The sequence below is a fragment of the Helianthus annuus genome, chromosome 15, assembly GCF_002127325.2.
Source record: "Helianthus annuus cultivar XRQ/B chromosome 15, HanXRQr2.0-SUNRISE, whole genome shotgun sequence".
Lineage (NCBI taxonomy): Eukaryota > Viridiplantae > Streptophyta > Magnoliopsida > Asterales > Asteraceae > Helianthus > Helianthus annuus.
This window is the reverse complement of record NC_035447.2, coordinates 52,990,873-53,003,478: the sequence shown is the minus strand read 5'-3', so window position 1 is coordinate 53,003,478 and position 12,606 is coordinate 52,990,873. Positions and strand designations below refer to the sequence as shown.

At 37.5% G+C, this 12,606-nt stretch overlaps 1 protein-coding gene across 2 annotated transcripts; it reads right to left on the bottom strand.

The window, feature by feature from the left end:
* Window positions 1-3,857: 3,857 nt before the first annotated feature.
* LOC110911630 (zinc finger protein CONSTANS-LIKE 9) lies at window positions 3,858-4,926 on the bottom strand. Of its 2 annotated transcripts, none has more exons than XM_022156253.2 (2): window positions 4,371-4,926; window positions 3,858-4,259 (listed from the first exon to the last, which is right to left on the bottom strand). In XM_022156253.2, the coding sequence occupies exons 1-2, from the start codon at window positions 4,830-4,832 to the stop codon at window positions 4,161-4,163; spliced, it is 561 nt and encodes a 186-aa protein (XP_022011945.1). In that variant the 5' UTR covers window positions 4,833-4,926; the 3' UTR covers window positions 3,858-4,160. The 2 variants fall into 2 exon arrangements, with proteins under 2 accessions (XP_022011945.1, XP_022011944.1); XM_022156252.2 differs by having other exon boundaries at window positions 3,858-4,272; window positions 4,371-4,924.
* Between the last annotated feature and the right edge of the window lie 7,680 nt (window positions 4,927-12,606).

Here is a 12,606-nt window from a genome sequence, read left to right as displayed (position 1 = left end):
GGACGTGTCCAGCCGACACGCCCCCGTGTCCATCTCCCAGATCTGCTGTTTGGCTACTGACCTGCAATTTTTTGCCCGACACGTGGCCGCGTTCACCCGACACGCCCCCGTGTTCACCTTCTGTAAGTTTTCGTTACTGGCAGTTCACCACGGGGCCGTGTCCGCTGAACACGGGGCCGTGTCCAGACTGCCAGTAACACAAACCTTTGTTTTTAAACACACTTTTATACATTCTAATCAACCAAAAACTTTATTTTTGGACACATTGAGGACAATGTGTAATTTAAGTGTGGGGGGGATGCTAAAACACTTGAAATTTTGCAAAATCCTAAACACAAGCCTTACACAAAACTCTATTGGAACCGCTAAACACCCCAAATTTTTTCAAAAACTCTTTCATTTTTTTATTTACTTGTCTTAGTTTAAGTTGGGAATAACAAGTTCTAAAAAGGTTATATTTTTACAAGTTTACAACCGATAGCGTCGTGATAAAAAAGGAACCAACATAAGAAAATTATGAAACGGTATAACAAGTCTAGTTTAAAATTCGATTATATATGCTTGGTCACATTAAAAACCCATTCCCACAAAAGTGAGTTTTGAGCCTTTATTGAGCACAAAAATACACATATTTAGATTAAATGCTCATTTTTCGTTTCTTGTGTGAATAGCCGCTCGGTCCTTACAAATCTAGAACTTGCCACGACGATACATTCCCGGTCCTTACCAACTTAAACCCAAGTAAGTAAATGACGGAGGCATTAGGACTAACCATTTTTTCTTTCAAAAACATTATTTTTCATTTTTTTTACCTACCCAAAATCCCCCTAGATAGCCCCTTTGAGCCTAAACCTTTCATTTCATTACCCCAAAAACCCTTTTTACCCACCAAAAACTTTTTTTTTATTTTTTTGTAACAAGTTCGCTTTTTCGTAAACTCACCTTTTTACGTGACGATTGAAAAAAAAAATTGATGATGAAGTCAAAAACAAACAAAAGCTACAAAAGCTTGTTTGAAGAAATACTTCAAAATAAAAAGTCACTAAAAATAAGGTACTTCACGAAAACCGACGCTTGTTACGATTTTCGCCCTTTTTACTAACCACTAACCAACCACCCACCTTTAAACCCAAGCCTTCACCCAAAAAGTCCTCTTGATATTTACAAAGGTAAAAAGTTAAAAAGGAGGAGGATTGATTGCTTGGCAAGCCTATGGAAGACGTAAGTTCCATGCCGCTCCCGAGTGATTCACTAAAATATACACCTTCGGCCGAGTGTTGAGTGATCTCCCGTGAGGTATGTGAACTTGTATATAAATGGAATTTTAATAAGGCATGCTATGCCCAAATAAGTAATTTATCTTATGAAAAGTTCAAAATAAATCATAACGAATAGGATTGTAAATAAATAAAAATAAAACCGATAAAAACCTTGGATTCCCGACACTCTAGGACAAGCTAAAAAAAACTTCTCTTCTACCTATTCCATTTGGGAGTGTAAGCCACATTTAAAGAGTTTTGCTTGAGGACAAGCAAAAGTGTGGGGGTATTTGATGTGTGTAAAATGCAACATATAAAACACATCAATTAAGGCATAAAACTGACCCTTTTTAAGTACTAATGTTGGAAAAATAGTGTTTTTGTCTTCCTTTTGTATTTTCAGGATAAAATGAGCTCAAAATCACAAAGGAAGCAAAAAGACAGCTAATTCTACCATAAAATACAAGAAAAGGAACAAAAGTGAACTGCCCGGACCCTCAACGGCATCTCCCAAGGCAAAAGAGAAGAAACAGAGTCTGAACACGCCCCGTGTCCAACGAACACGGGGGCGTGCCCAGGAAGCAGCAGAAAAGACAAACCAGTAGAAGCTTCCATTGCCCACCACGGGGCCGTGTCCAGCGAGCACGGGGGCGTGGTGAAAGTACAGCAGGCGCATTAATTGTAATTCGCAATTACAATTAATGAGGAGAGAGAGTGTCAGGCGGGCACGGGGCCGTGTCCAGCGGACACGGGCCGTGTCCAGCCTTCTGTTCAGCCTATAAATAGAGGAGCTTGGCTTCATTCTCTCTCATCCCTTGGCACACCACCTCTCTCACACCTCATCCACCACCCACCACCACCATAACACCATCATCCACCACCATCATCCATTGTCCATCGTAGAGTGTGTGAGTCGTCTCGGGATCCAAGATTGATCGTAAAAGTTCTTGACAATCAAGGCCATGTTTGCCTAAGTCTCTTACATCACTTGGTGAAGACAAGTGTTTAGTATAATACTTTTTATTTTTAATCTTTTGCACTTTTTATTTGGTTTTGTATTAATGACTTTAATAACTAGTTACTTATGTTGAAGGTGATCTTTCCTTATCGTTTGTCCGTGGTGTCTTGGCATTATTTTACTGTCTATATAAAATAAAAGATTTTCACCATTCATATCTCCACGGTCTATATGGAGGTATGTTGGCTACCTGGTCGGGGGTTAAGGGAACGGTTTGGTAAGGGTCTTGCCCTTGTTCAGCGTTTAGAGGTCCTGCTTGGGACCTGGGTCAAATTTAGTAGGATCTCCTTCAATGCCCATAGGTATTGGATGGCGGGGATCCAAACTCTTTGACCCCCTCATAAGTTAACTACTATTAATACTATAACCCGGCTATTTAGGACTGTATCCCTGCTGACTCAGACTACTTAGCCGAGGGTAACGTCACCGCCAAAAGCGGGGCCTACCATAATTTGCATTAATAACTTAATTCATTATCTTTCAATAATCCGACCCTTTAGGATTGTATCCTTGCTGACTCAAACTACTGGGTTGAGGGTAACGTCGCCTTCAAAAGAGGGGCCTACTACAATAACTAAGATAATCTTTTAAACAAGTGCAAAAGTGCGAAAATAATCAAAGGTTATACTAATACACGTGTCGGATCCAAGTGATTCATTTTGTCTATCTGTTTTTTATTTTATTTTTATTTTCAGCATTTAGTTAGTTTTTATTTTTCTTAGTTTAAAACATTTTTCTAACCTTTTTGATTTGATTAGACGTTGAGGATAAACCGGTACTAAAAGCTCTTGTGTCCTTGGACGACCTCGGTATCTTACCAACACTATACTACGTCCACGATGGGTGCACTTGCCCATATGTGTGTTTAGTGTTAGTGAATATCGTGTTTTATAAATTTAAAACTTGGCTAAAAGTGTAAAAAGGGCTTAAATACTCATCAAAATAATAACACACTTCACGCACATCAATGAGACAAGGCTATGGACCAGGGGCGGAACTAGTATTATAAAAGAGGTAGCACGGGCTACGGCTCAACCCCGTATCGTAGTGATTTTTTCTGGTTTTATACAAATGATACGTCTAAAGGCCTAAACATAAACGAGGATATCCCTGACCAAAAATAAATGTTTAATATTATTAAAATTCCAATTTTTTATAAGCCTGAACCATTTACAACCAAAAACTTGTAAAATAATTGAAAAGACGTCAATTTGTAAATGACAAAGCTTAGCCCAAGATTCAAAACAATAAAATAAACCTTTTAATTATGAGTGGTAATTGGAAACCAAACGTCATGATCGTCCCTGTTGAAATCGTTGCAGTTGACCGAGCGCATGATAAAAAAAAAATCTAGGATACTTCTAAGTTAATGGGCTAGCTCCGTCAGTGCTATGCACATGAATGAAGAGCAAGACAAGTGACACACAACACCTGCTCGTGGCTCACAGCACACCACCCGTCACTCACATATCAAAATCAAACCATCCAATTCCCACATTCGTAGATAGATGACAGTTGATCGAACACGTCAAGATGTAACGGAACAGTGAATTAGAAAACCATCAACAGATTCAACCAAACATAATAATTAATAAACTCAAATAACAATAAAAAAATAAAAAAACACGATCCATAATAAAGAAATTTGTTTAAACTAACCTCTAACAATAACCCAAATAAAACCATGGTTATGTTCATATGATCGATACTAACATTCCGTATTGTATTGTATTGTTAAGTTAACCAGAGCATAAAAACTTTCTACTACAACAACTACTATTCCGACGAGTTCAAATCTATTCCGACGGTCCTTGTTGTACATTCGTCAGAGATCTTGCCCGCGTCACAATTGCTTTTCAATTTCTCGCCCATCCCCTCAGAAGTTAAAGATATGAAATTATATAACCTCCCTTTGTTACCTTCAGTTGCTTCACTACAACCCTCTGCACACACCACCCGCTGGTTCTTTTGCCCCGATAAACCTTCACCAATATCCTAAATTAAATTCATATATCCGAGATTAACGAAATTGATCGCAAACATCACAAAAAAAAAAAAATAAATAAATAAATAAATAAAAATAAATCTTGTACCTCACAAAGGTCTGTATCGTTAACACGTTTTCGCTTCACGAAAACGGTTGTATCACCAACAGAACAATCGTCACTACTGGAAGAACTAGCAGGCGGAGGTGGGGTATAACATAACGGCACTATTTGATTATGGTCATCATCTCCTACATGAAGCTCGGTTTCACTGTCTTCATCGTAGTCATCATCTTCATTATTTTCTTCTTCACTTTCATCATCATCATCGGAAGTGTCCTCCATCACACATTTCTCACAAATCGACACCGCGGAGGGGCCGAGTTTTTCTCCGGCGGCCGTCCACGGCGTCGGAGAGTGGCACTTGCAGCAGAGGAGGGTTCTGGAATGGCGTGCAACGAGGAAGTTTGCGGAATGGACTTTATTGTCGCAGGTCCAGCATAAGCTAGCCTGGTCTGAGTCGCAGTAGATCTTGGCCGGAGATTTGCAAAGCTCGCAGCAGGGTTTCATGTTTGTAGATCTTGGGTTTCTCTCTCTCTAGAAGTTTCTCTCTCTTGAGGAACACTGGAAACGGAATAGAAGGAAGGGAGAAGAAAGATAAGAAGATGGGGTGGGATGTTATACCCAACAGCAAAAAGGGGCAACTTGCTTTGACCTCTTCAAACGCCCCTGTTTGGAGGTTTATTTACGAGAATGCCATTATACTGTTTTATAGTTTTATACGGTAAATTTTGTTTTATACAGTTATCTAAGCTCAGATACGTGTATTTAAATATAAAGCCTGTAGTAATAAGCCTTGAGCTTACTATAAAAGTATATGCTTGACAAAAATCTCTAGTTACCAGTTACCTTTACCTTATATATTATTAATTATTAATTAATTAATTATTAATTATTATTTAATTAATTTTAATTATTATTATTATTATTATTATTATTATTAAATTAAATTAATTAAATTAATTAAATTAAAATTAAAAATCAAATTGAATGAATAGTAACTCACTAACTAATAAGCAAATGGTATCGGTTACCGGTATTGGTGTCAAATTTATCAAACCGGATGTATTTTCGGTACCGGTATTCACCGGTTTTTACCCTCGAATACCGGTGCCGTACCAGTACCGACTGGTACCGAACCGTACCGTACCAGGTATATTCGGTACCGGTACCCACTTTTGGGGATTTCGGTAACGGTTTCGGTACCGGTTGGTACCGAGCTTATCAAATCCTGTAGCAACGTAGCAATGCAAATAATTGCACCGTTTAGATTAATTTTCATACACACAGTAAGTAACTGTATTCGTTTGAATGAGGGTTTATATACACAACAACTTATTTTACTTTCTTTTTTGTCTTTTTCTGTAATGAATGAATTGTAGCATATAAAATTAACTTGGATATTTAGATTATTGATGAGCAAATCGTGTCAAATCCTGAAATCAAACTGGTATCGTATCGGTACCACATTTACTATACCAAATCATTTTCGGTACCAATTTGGTACCCACCTTTTGGCATTTTCAGAATCGTTACTTTCGGTTCGACACCAGTCTAGCACCATACCTGTATTTATTGATTTTTACCTTCAAATACCATACCGTATTGTACCGAGTATTTTCGTTGCTGATACCTAATTTCAATGATTTTCCGGATCGGTACTTTCGGTTTTGTTACAGGTACCGAGCTCATCCATATTTTAATGTGTTAGCACGTAATAACTGAACTGAAAACAACCGAATTTCTAACGTTTAGGACGTGTGGGTCCTATTATTATATATTAGGTTATTTAAAATTGTTTTTCTTATGACGGAATGACTATCCTTACCACGTAATTTTTATTTATGTTTTGATATTCTGTATCTGCTTGCCGTTGCTGACACGCGTTTTGCAGTCATTGGGTCCCCACCGCAACGCGCGGACGGAAAATCAACTAGTTTCATTAAATGAATTGAAAACACTCTAATCTTTGATTTTTAAAGGATTAGCTATTTTTAATCCAAAGAAACGCTAAAGATTTAATCTCTTCAATCACTTTAGCGACACTAGTCTCTTGTTTACGAAGTAGAGTTGATTCCAGTCCTTCCATATGCACTTGCGTGAATCACTTTGCCTTTTCGAGCTTCCACATTAAGATTCCTATACATCGAATACAAATCTAAAACATCCAACGCATAAATGTGAGGGATACAACACCATTTACTTGCACGTTTCTATGTTTCAAAGCCACCCGCACTTGAATTCTTTTCTTCTCGGCTCGCCACATGAAGATATTAACTTTTTTGGTCATCCAATGGTTCCACTTTGGTACATATGTAACTGTTGTTTCTACTAATTTTAAGAGGGTCTTTTTCATCGACGAAACTGAGAAAATACCCTTCGGGCCCGACATCCACATCCAGCTATCTGGATTGTTAGTAAAACCGACCCCATTAATCAAGCTCATACATGCGCTTAATTCTTCTATTTTGCTCTGATTAAGCTGTTGTTTTTTCCACCTCCACATTACAACCTCTTCAACTTTCTCAAAACAGTCCATAATCATAACTGTTTTGTCTTGTTCAATCGAGAATGAATTTGGGTAAAGGATCTTGAGCGGCTGGTTCAACACCCGTGGATCTACCCAAAAACGAACTTTGTCCCACACACACACATTTCCCTCTAATCATCTGAGAAAGCAATAGACCCGGATTTTCAAGGACCGACTCAATACGAACAATGTTATTCGACTTGAGAAAAAAAAAGAGCTTCTCTTTTAGTTATCCTTGGATTGTTACACCACGCCACTTTTATTTCCATATGAGTTAAGGGTCATTTACGTACCTATGGTTTGTCTGCTTTTGCCATTCCAGACCAATTTTTAAAATTGTACCATTTTCCTCCCTCACATTCTCGAAACGTGCCAATGCGGGCCAAAAAACTAACACCGGTTAAAAAAACTCACTCAACTCAGGGACGAAAATGACATTCTATTCTATATTTTTTGAACTGAAATGACACGTTTCAAGAAATGTCACGGAGGAAAATAGTATAATTTTAAAATTTGGTCTGGAATAATCAAAGTGAACAAACTACAGGAACGTAAATGACAACTAACTCTTTCAATATCGTGCATCCTACTTTTGATCTTCTTACTTTTAATCACCCTGTGAAAAAAAAAGTGTTATGATCTCTAAAGGACGCGCATTTTGCACACATTATCTAAATATTATCTAAAATTATGTTTCCACATGCATATAGTATAATTAAAATATATATTAAGTTTATCCTAATGAATAATACTTAGGGTGGAGGGTATAAGGATGTTTGAGTTGGGTGTTTGAGTGGGTTCATCAATCGGTGACCATCCCCTTTGATTGACTTGGGTGTTTAAGTTAGAGAGAAGGTGTGAAATTCGGTGACTTATTACCGAAAATGGATAGAGTGATGAGAGGAGAGAGATAGGATGGACCAATGAGGTTTTTTTTTTTTTTTTTTTTTTTTTTATATAATTATGGGGTGTTTGACTATACCCTCTGATTTCACTCAAACACACTAAGGTGTTTGAGTGTTGACATGGCATAATATTATTGGCTAGAATTTCACTCAAACACCCTAAAGTGTTTGATTATACCCTCCACCCTTAGTCATTTGTGACAATGATAGTTGTTAATCGTGTGTGGTGGGGCATTATAATAGTGCCCCTTTTATGGGGTTATGCGACATCAAGACACTCCTTTCAAGATCAAACTCCTCATTTTATTTCACTGACGTTTTCAGAATAACGTCAACACCAATTTTCTGAAGATTACGTCCAAAAAGCGATGTACAAAACATTATGGGACGTGATCTTTGCTACTTCACGTCCAACCACATTATAACCAATGTTTTATTATAAAGATTCATTACATGCTGTAATAGTAATCGTCTAATATAGGTGGCATCTAATAATGAGGCGTAAATAACTTTATTGTTAACCGAAAGAAACCTTTTGAGTGTTCTTTAATAAAGTACTAATTATATGTTTTTAATTAAAGATTTATTTATTGACTAACATAAGAATATTTTTGTACGGAATTATCTTTTTTAACATTAATCTAATGTCCACTGGCCACAGTGAAACTGTGGGACTCGAACCGGTAGAACACCAATTTAAACAGTGACGAGACTTGAACGAAAATTCAGCAAAAGTCGTACGCTCAAAATTTAAATCGGTGAACGCTAAACTTTTAAAAATTCTATGAGCCCAATAAAGCTTCGTCCATGAATTTACACTCCTAAATACCAGCTAGATCAATAATCTTTTGGTCTGTATTAAATAAGAAAATTTAATGAAAGCATTACATTTTTTTTAAGTTTGAAATTTTCATTTATTGATTAATACTTAGGTAATAAGAACTACGTACATTTAATGAAAGCTTTATATTTTTTCAATCATGAAATTTGTAAAAGTTCAACATGTGACCTCTAAACTTTAGGTTTTTTTAAAGGCATTGCTCTGATCGAATTTATAAAGAGATCAGGATAATGTGTATGGAGTGGTTGACAAATATATAAGAGTTGGAAAGAGAGTATGTTAGATAATTTTCTTTTTTCAAAACGTGAACTTTATTAGAAAACATCAACCATGAAAACTAGGACAAACACAAACAAGAAAACAAGCTGTGGGGTATGGTGGGTTTGAGTTGGGGCTTGGGTTGGGGTATGAGTTGACACGTGAAAAACAAACTCAAACCCACGCCCATGGGGTATGGTGGGGCTTGGGTTGGGGGCATGAGTTGACACATGGGGGTATGTGAAATGGCTAGTTTGGTTTGGCCATTGAGAGCCTGCCATGTCATGTTGCTAGCCCGACCCACGCCCGTCTTCAAACCCAAGCCCCAAGGGCCACGCCCCAACCCAAGCCCCATACCCCATAGCCTTACATATTAACAAATTTACACCACTCCGCACAATCAAACGATACGTTCTTGGACCTGTGTTTAAACCAAAGAAAACTAACCGCCCTAACTTTGCTAAAGATCTAAACTACACTGCACCTGTTACCGTTGAACCTAAGGTTATTTCTGGCCTTCCATATAAACCAACAAGCAATGATCACTATCCCTTGCAAAGCCTTTCTCTCCGACGCCCCTCTACTTCCAAGAGTGGATTTCTAATAAGTCTCTAAATGAAAAAACATAGAAATTCATAACCCGACACCAAAAGCTATTTTTTCCCATAAACCCAGCGCCCAAGGGTAAGCAGTGAAGAGATGGGAAACAGAATCAGAATCGGCATTGCAGAAGCTACATTCAGCGTCGGCCACCATCACTCCCCTCCTAGCCAAAGCCTCAACCGTCGGGATCTTATCCATATCCACGCGCCAAGCCAAACTGTTGCATTTGAGCGGAACCCAGTTACACCAGTCCATCACATACCGGCTGCTATAATCTCTCTTCGAATCAATTTGCCTTTTCACGGCCGGCGTGCGATATGCGTAGGATCACTACACCATGATTTTGAAGGCCCTAATGTCCCGCCCAACGTTTTTGAAGGCCCTAATGTCCCGCCCCGCTTCAAAATCAGATCACTACACCACAATTCCGAAACCTTCCGGGTCATTCAAAAGGCAACAAGGGCTGCTGTAAGTCTCCGGAAAATACTACAACATTTGGGACCAGTAAAAACACTTAGAAGTGTTCCGAACACTCTCGAATGGGCTGGAAGTACTGCCCAAAACTCTCCAGCCAAAAAGGCTCTAGATCACTCTTGAAGGCTCATGAAAACACCAACATATTATCATGGAACGGCCTAGAAAAGGCTGGTTACAACTCATCTAGATCAGCCAAGAAAGCTTCAAAAATGCTGGATGTTTCAGCAAGAAGTCTCTAGACACCATGATCTAAAATATTGTATAGAAATCACTAGAGGTAGAATGATCTAGACAACCATGAACTAGTATAAATAGACATGCATGCTCTCATTTGTAATCACCCAACTTCTTGTAAACACTCTCACTTGTAATACTTGTTCAAGTAATATAAAAAAGCATCTTTCTGGTAGTATTACGCTACAAAATCGTTCTTGTGTTCACACAAACTAAGACTTCCTTTGCAAAAAACATAACCAAACCCAATCACAAGGCTTAACTTAGAATCATTTTAAGCGCAACACGAGTGTCAGGAAATCACTCCGTGACACTAAGCTAACTACAAAGGTGGGGCCCCTTAGAATTGGTATAAAGAAAACATTAGTTTTGCTTCGAAGTATAAACTAGGGATATAGGGTAAACAATGATTGAGTGAATCGGAATATATAGAGATTACTATAATAAATTGTCATTAACCAACCTGCATTATCCTTGCGGCACCGCTAATTTCTCCTAATATTGTCTCCAATTTCTCCCCAATCTATGATCAATTGAGCGGATGAGCATGTGCGACGTTACAGTTATCAAGAATGACGATGTCAACCTAAATTAAATACGTTTTGCATATTGCTTGGAGTTGGAATTATGCATCTCTTATTTTAAAATCAGTTCTTTAGTTGGGCCTTGCAATAAATATTGTTTTTTGTTTTATTCACTTGGGCCTAATACACCAATACACATGCTAATAGAGGATCCTGTACATTAATCCAGAAGTGTGAGAAGTGTATTATAACACTATATAACACCATATAAACACCGTATAACACTATGTAACACCATATAACACTATGTAACACTATATAACACTATATAACAAATATAACACTATATTTTGTCGGATAGCATGTCTATGATAGATGTATAGTGTTATATTTGTTATATAGTGTTACATAGTGTTATATGGTGTTAAATAGTGTTATACGGTGTTTTTATGGTGTAATATATTGTTATATATAGTGTTATAAGACACTTCTCACACTTCTGGATTAATGTACAGGATCCCTACCCTACACATGCTATATGAAGATTTTAAAAAATTTAAGTCTCTATTTTTTAGAGGCCCTAGATCTTTGCCTAGATTTGAAGACCTCTATGCCATGAACACATTAGTCGAGTTGATGGTTGTAAAATTATTGTGAAATATGTTATAGGCGTGTTAATGTGTTGATTTGTTTAGTTCAACAAGTTAAGAGTTTAATTTGACAACCTAGTTTATTAAACGAGGTTACCAACCATAACCCTGCATGTTTATTTTGATACGACAAACACCCAGCAGAACTCGACATGTTTATTGAAATCAAATGGATAGTAAAAAATACATACGTTTCTGGAAACAGATGATTTAGAGGGGCAAAAACGTCTTTTGACAAGAGAAAAAGAAGGAGTTTCAGAAATTTCCACCGCCGGAACTTGTGGTCAATAATGGGCGACACTTAGTGCCACGTGTCGCATAGTGGAGGGGAAGCAAGAGGGGTATAAAATAATATAATTTGTGTGGTCGAAAATAAGCTGTGTGGGTCCAAGTGAAGATATTTTGAGGGGAGGTTGGGACTAGATATTGTTAGACGTGTCACTTGACATGGAGGTTTAAAGATTCTTACCTGCCAACGTGGATTATCAGATATATTGAATGTAGAAAATCTTAGGCTATGTGTTATGGGGGCTTGGTTGAAGGCTTGGGTGAGAATAAAGTGTTGCCACGTAGGCGACAGGTAGATGTACTTTTTTCTCATTCATAATTGTTAAAAGAGGTGTAATGGTAGGGGCTTGGTTGGTGTTTTAGTAATAATTATTTAATTATTATTATTATTATTATTATTATTATTATTATATATTAAAAAGTGAAAGTTAATTTTAAATAAAATAATACTCATCCATCATATAGTTATAAACATCAAAGATAAAATACACAAAAATAATGAATCAAAGAAAGAGAAAAACAAATTCACGTGTCACCAACAACAATTCCTTTTCTTCTTTATTATTTTTAATTATTTTATTATTTTACCGGACTTGAACCAACTATGTAATATATTTTGTATTGACTTTTTTGGTCTGTAACCTGTCTTCTATCTCAAACCCTGAAAACCCTAATTTTCTTCTTCGCAAACAAACCAGGCCAGAATTAAACCTTCTCCGCCCTACGTGTGCTCATATCTTCACTTCTACTACTCTAATCATCAAAGGTGGCCCAAGCTATCCCCCACGCCGTGCCCAGCCCCAAGCCACCTGCCCAACGCCCACAACTGCGCCAGGGTGTGACGGTGAGCGTGGATGATGTGGCACCGGAAAACGCACAGGGGCGCGATGATAACACATGGTCTTATAAGAGATTATTAAACAAAAATAATAATAGAAATTAGTGTTCTACATTTATGTTTTGTAATTAGTGAA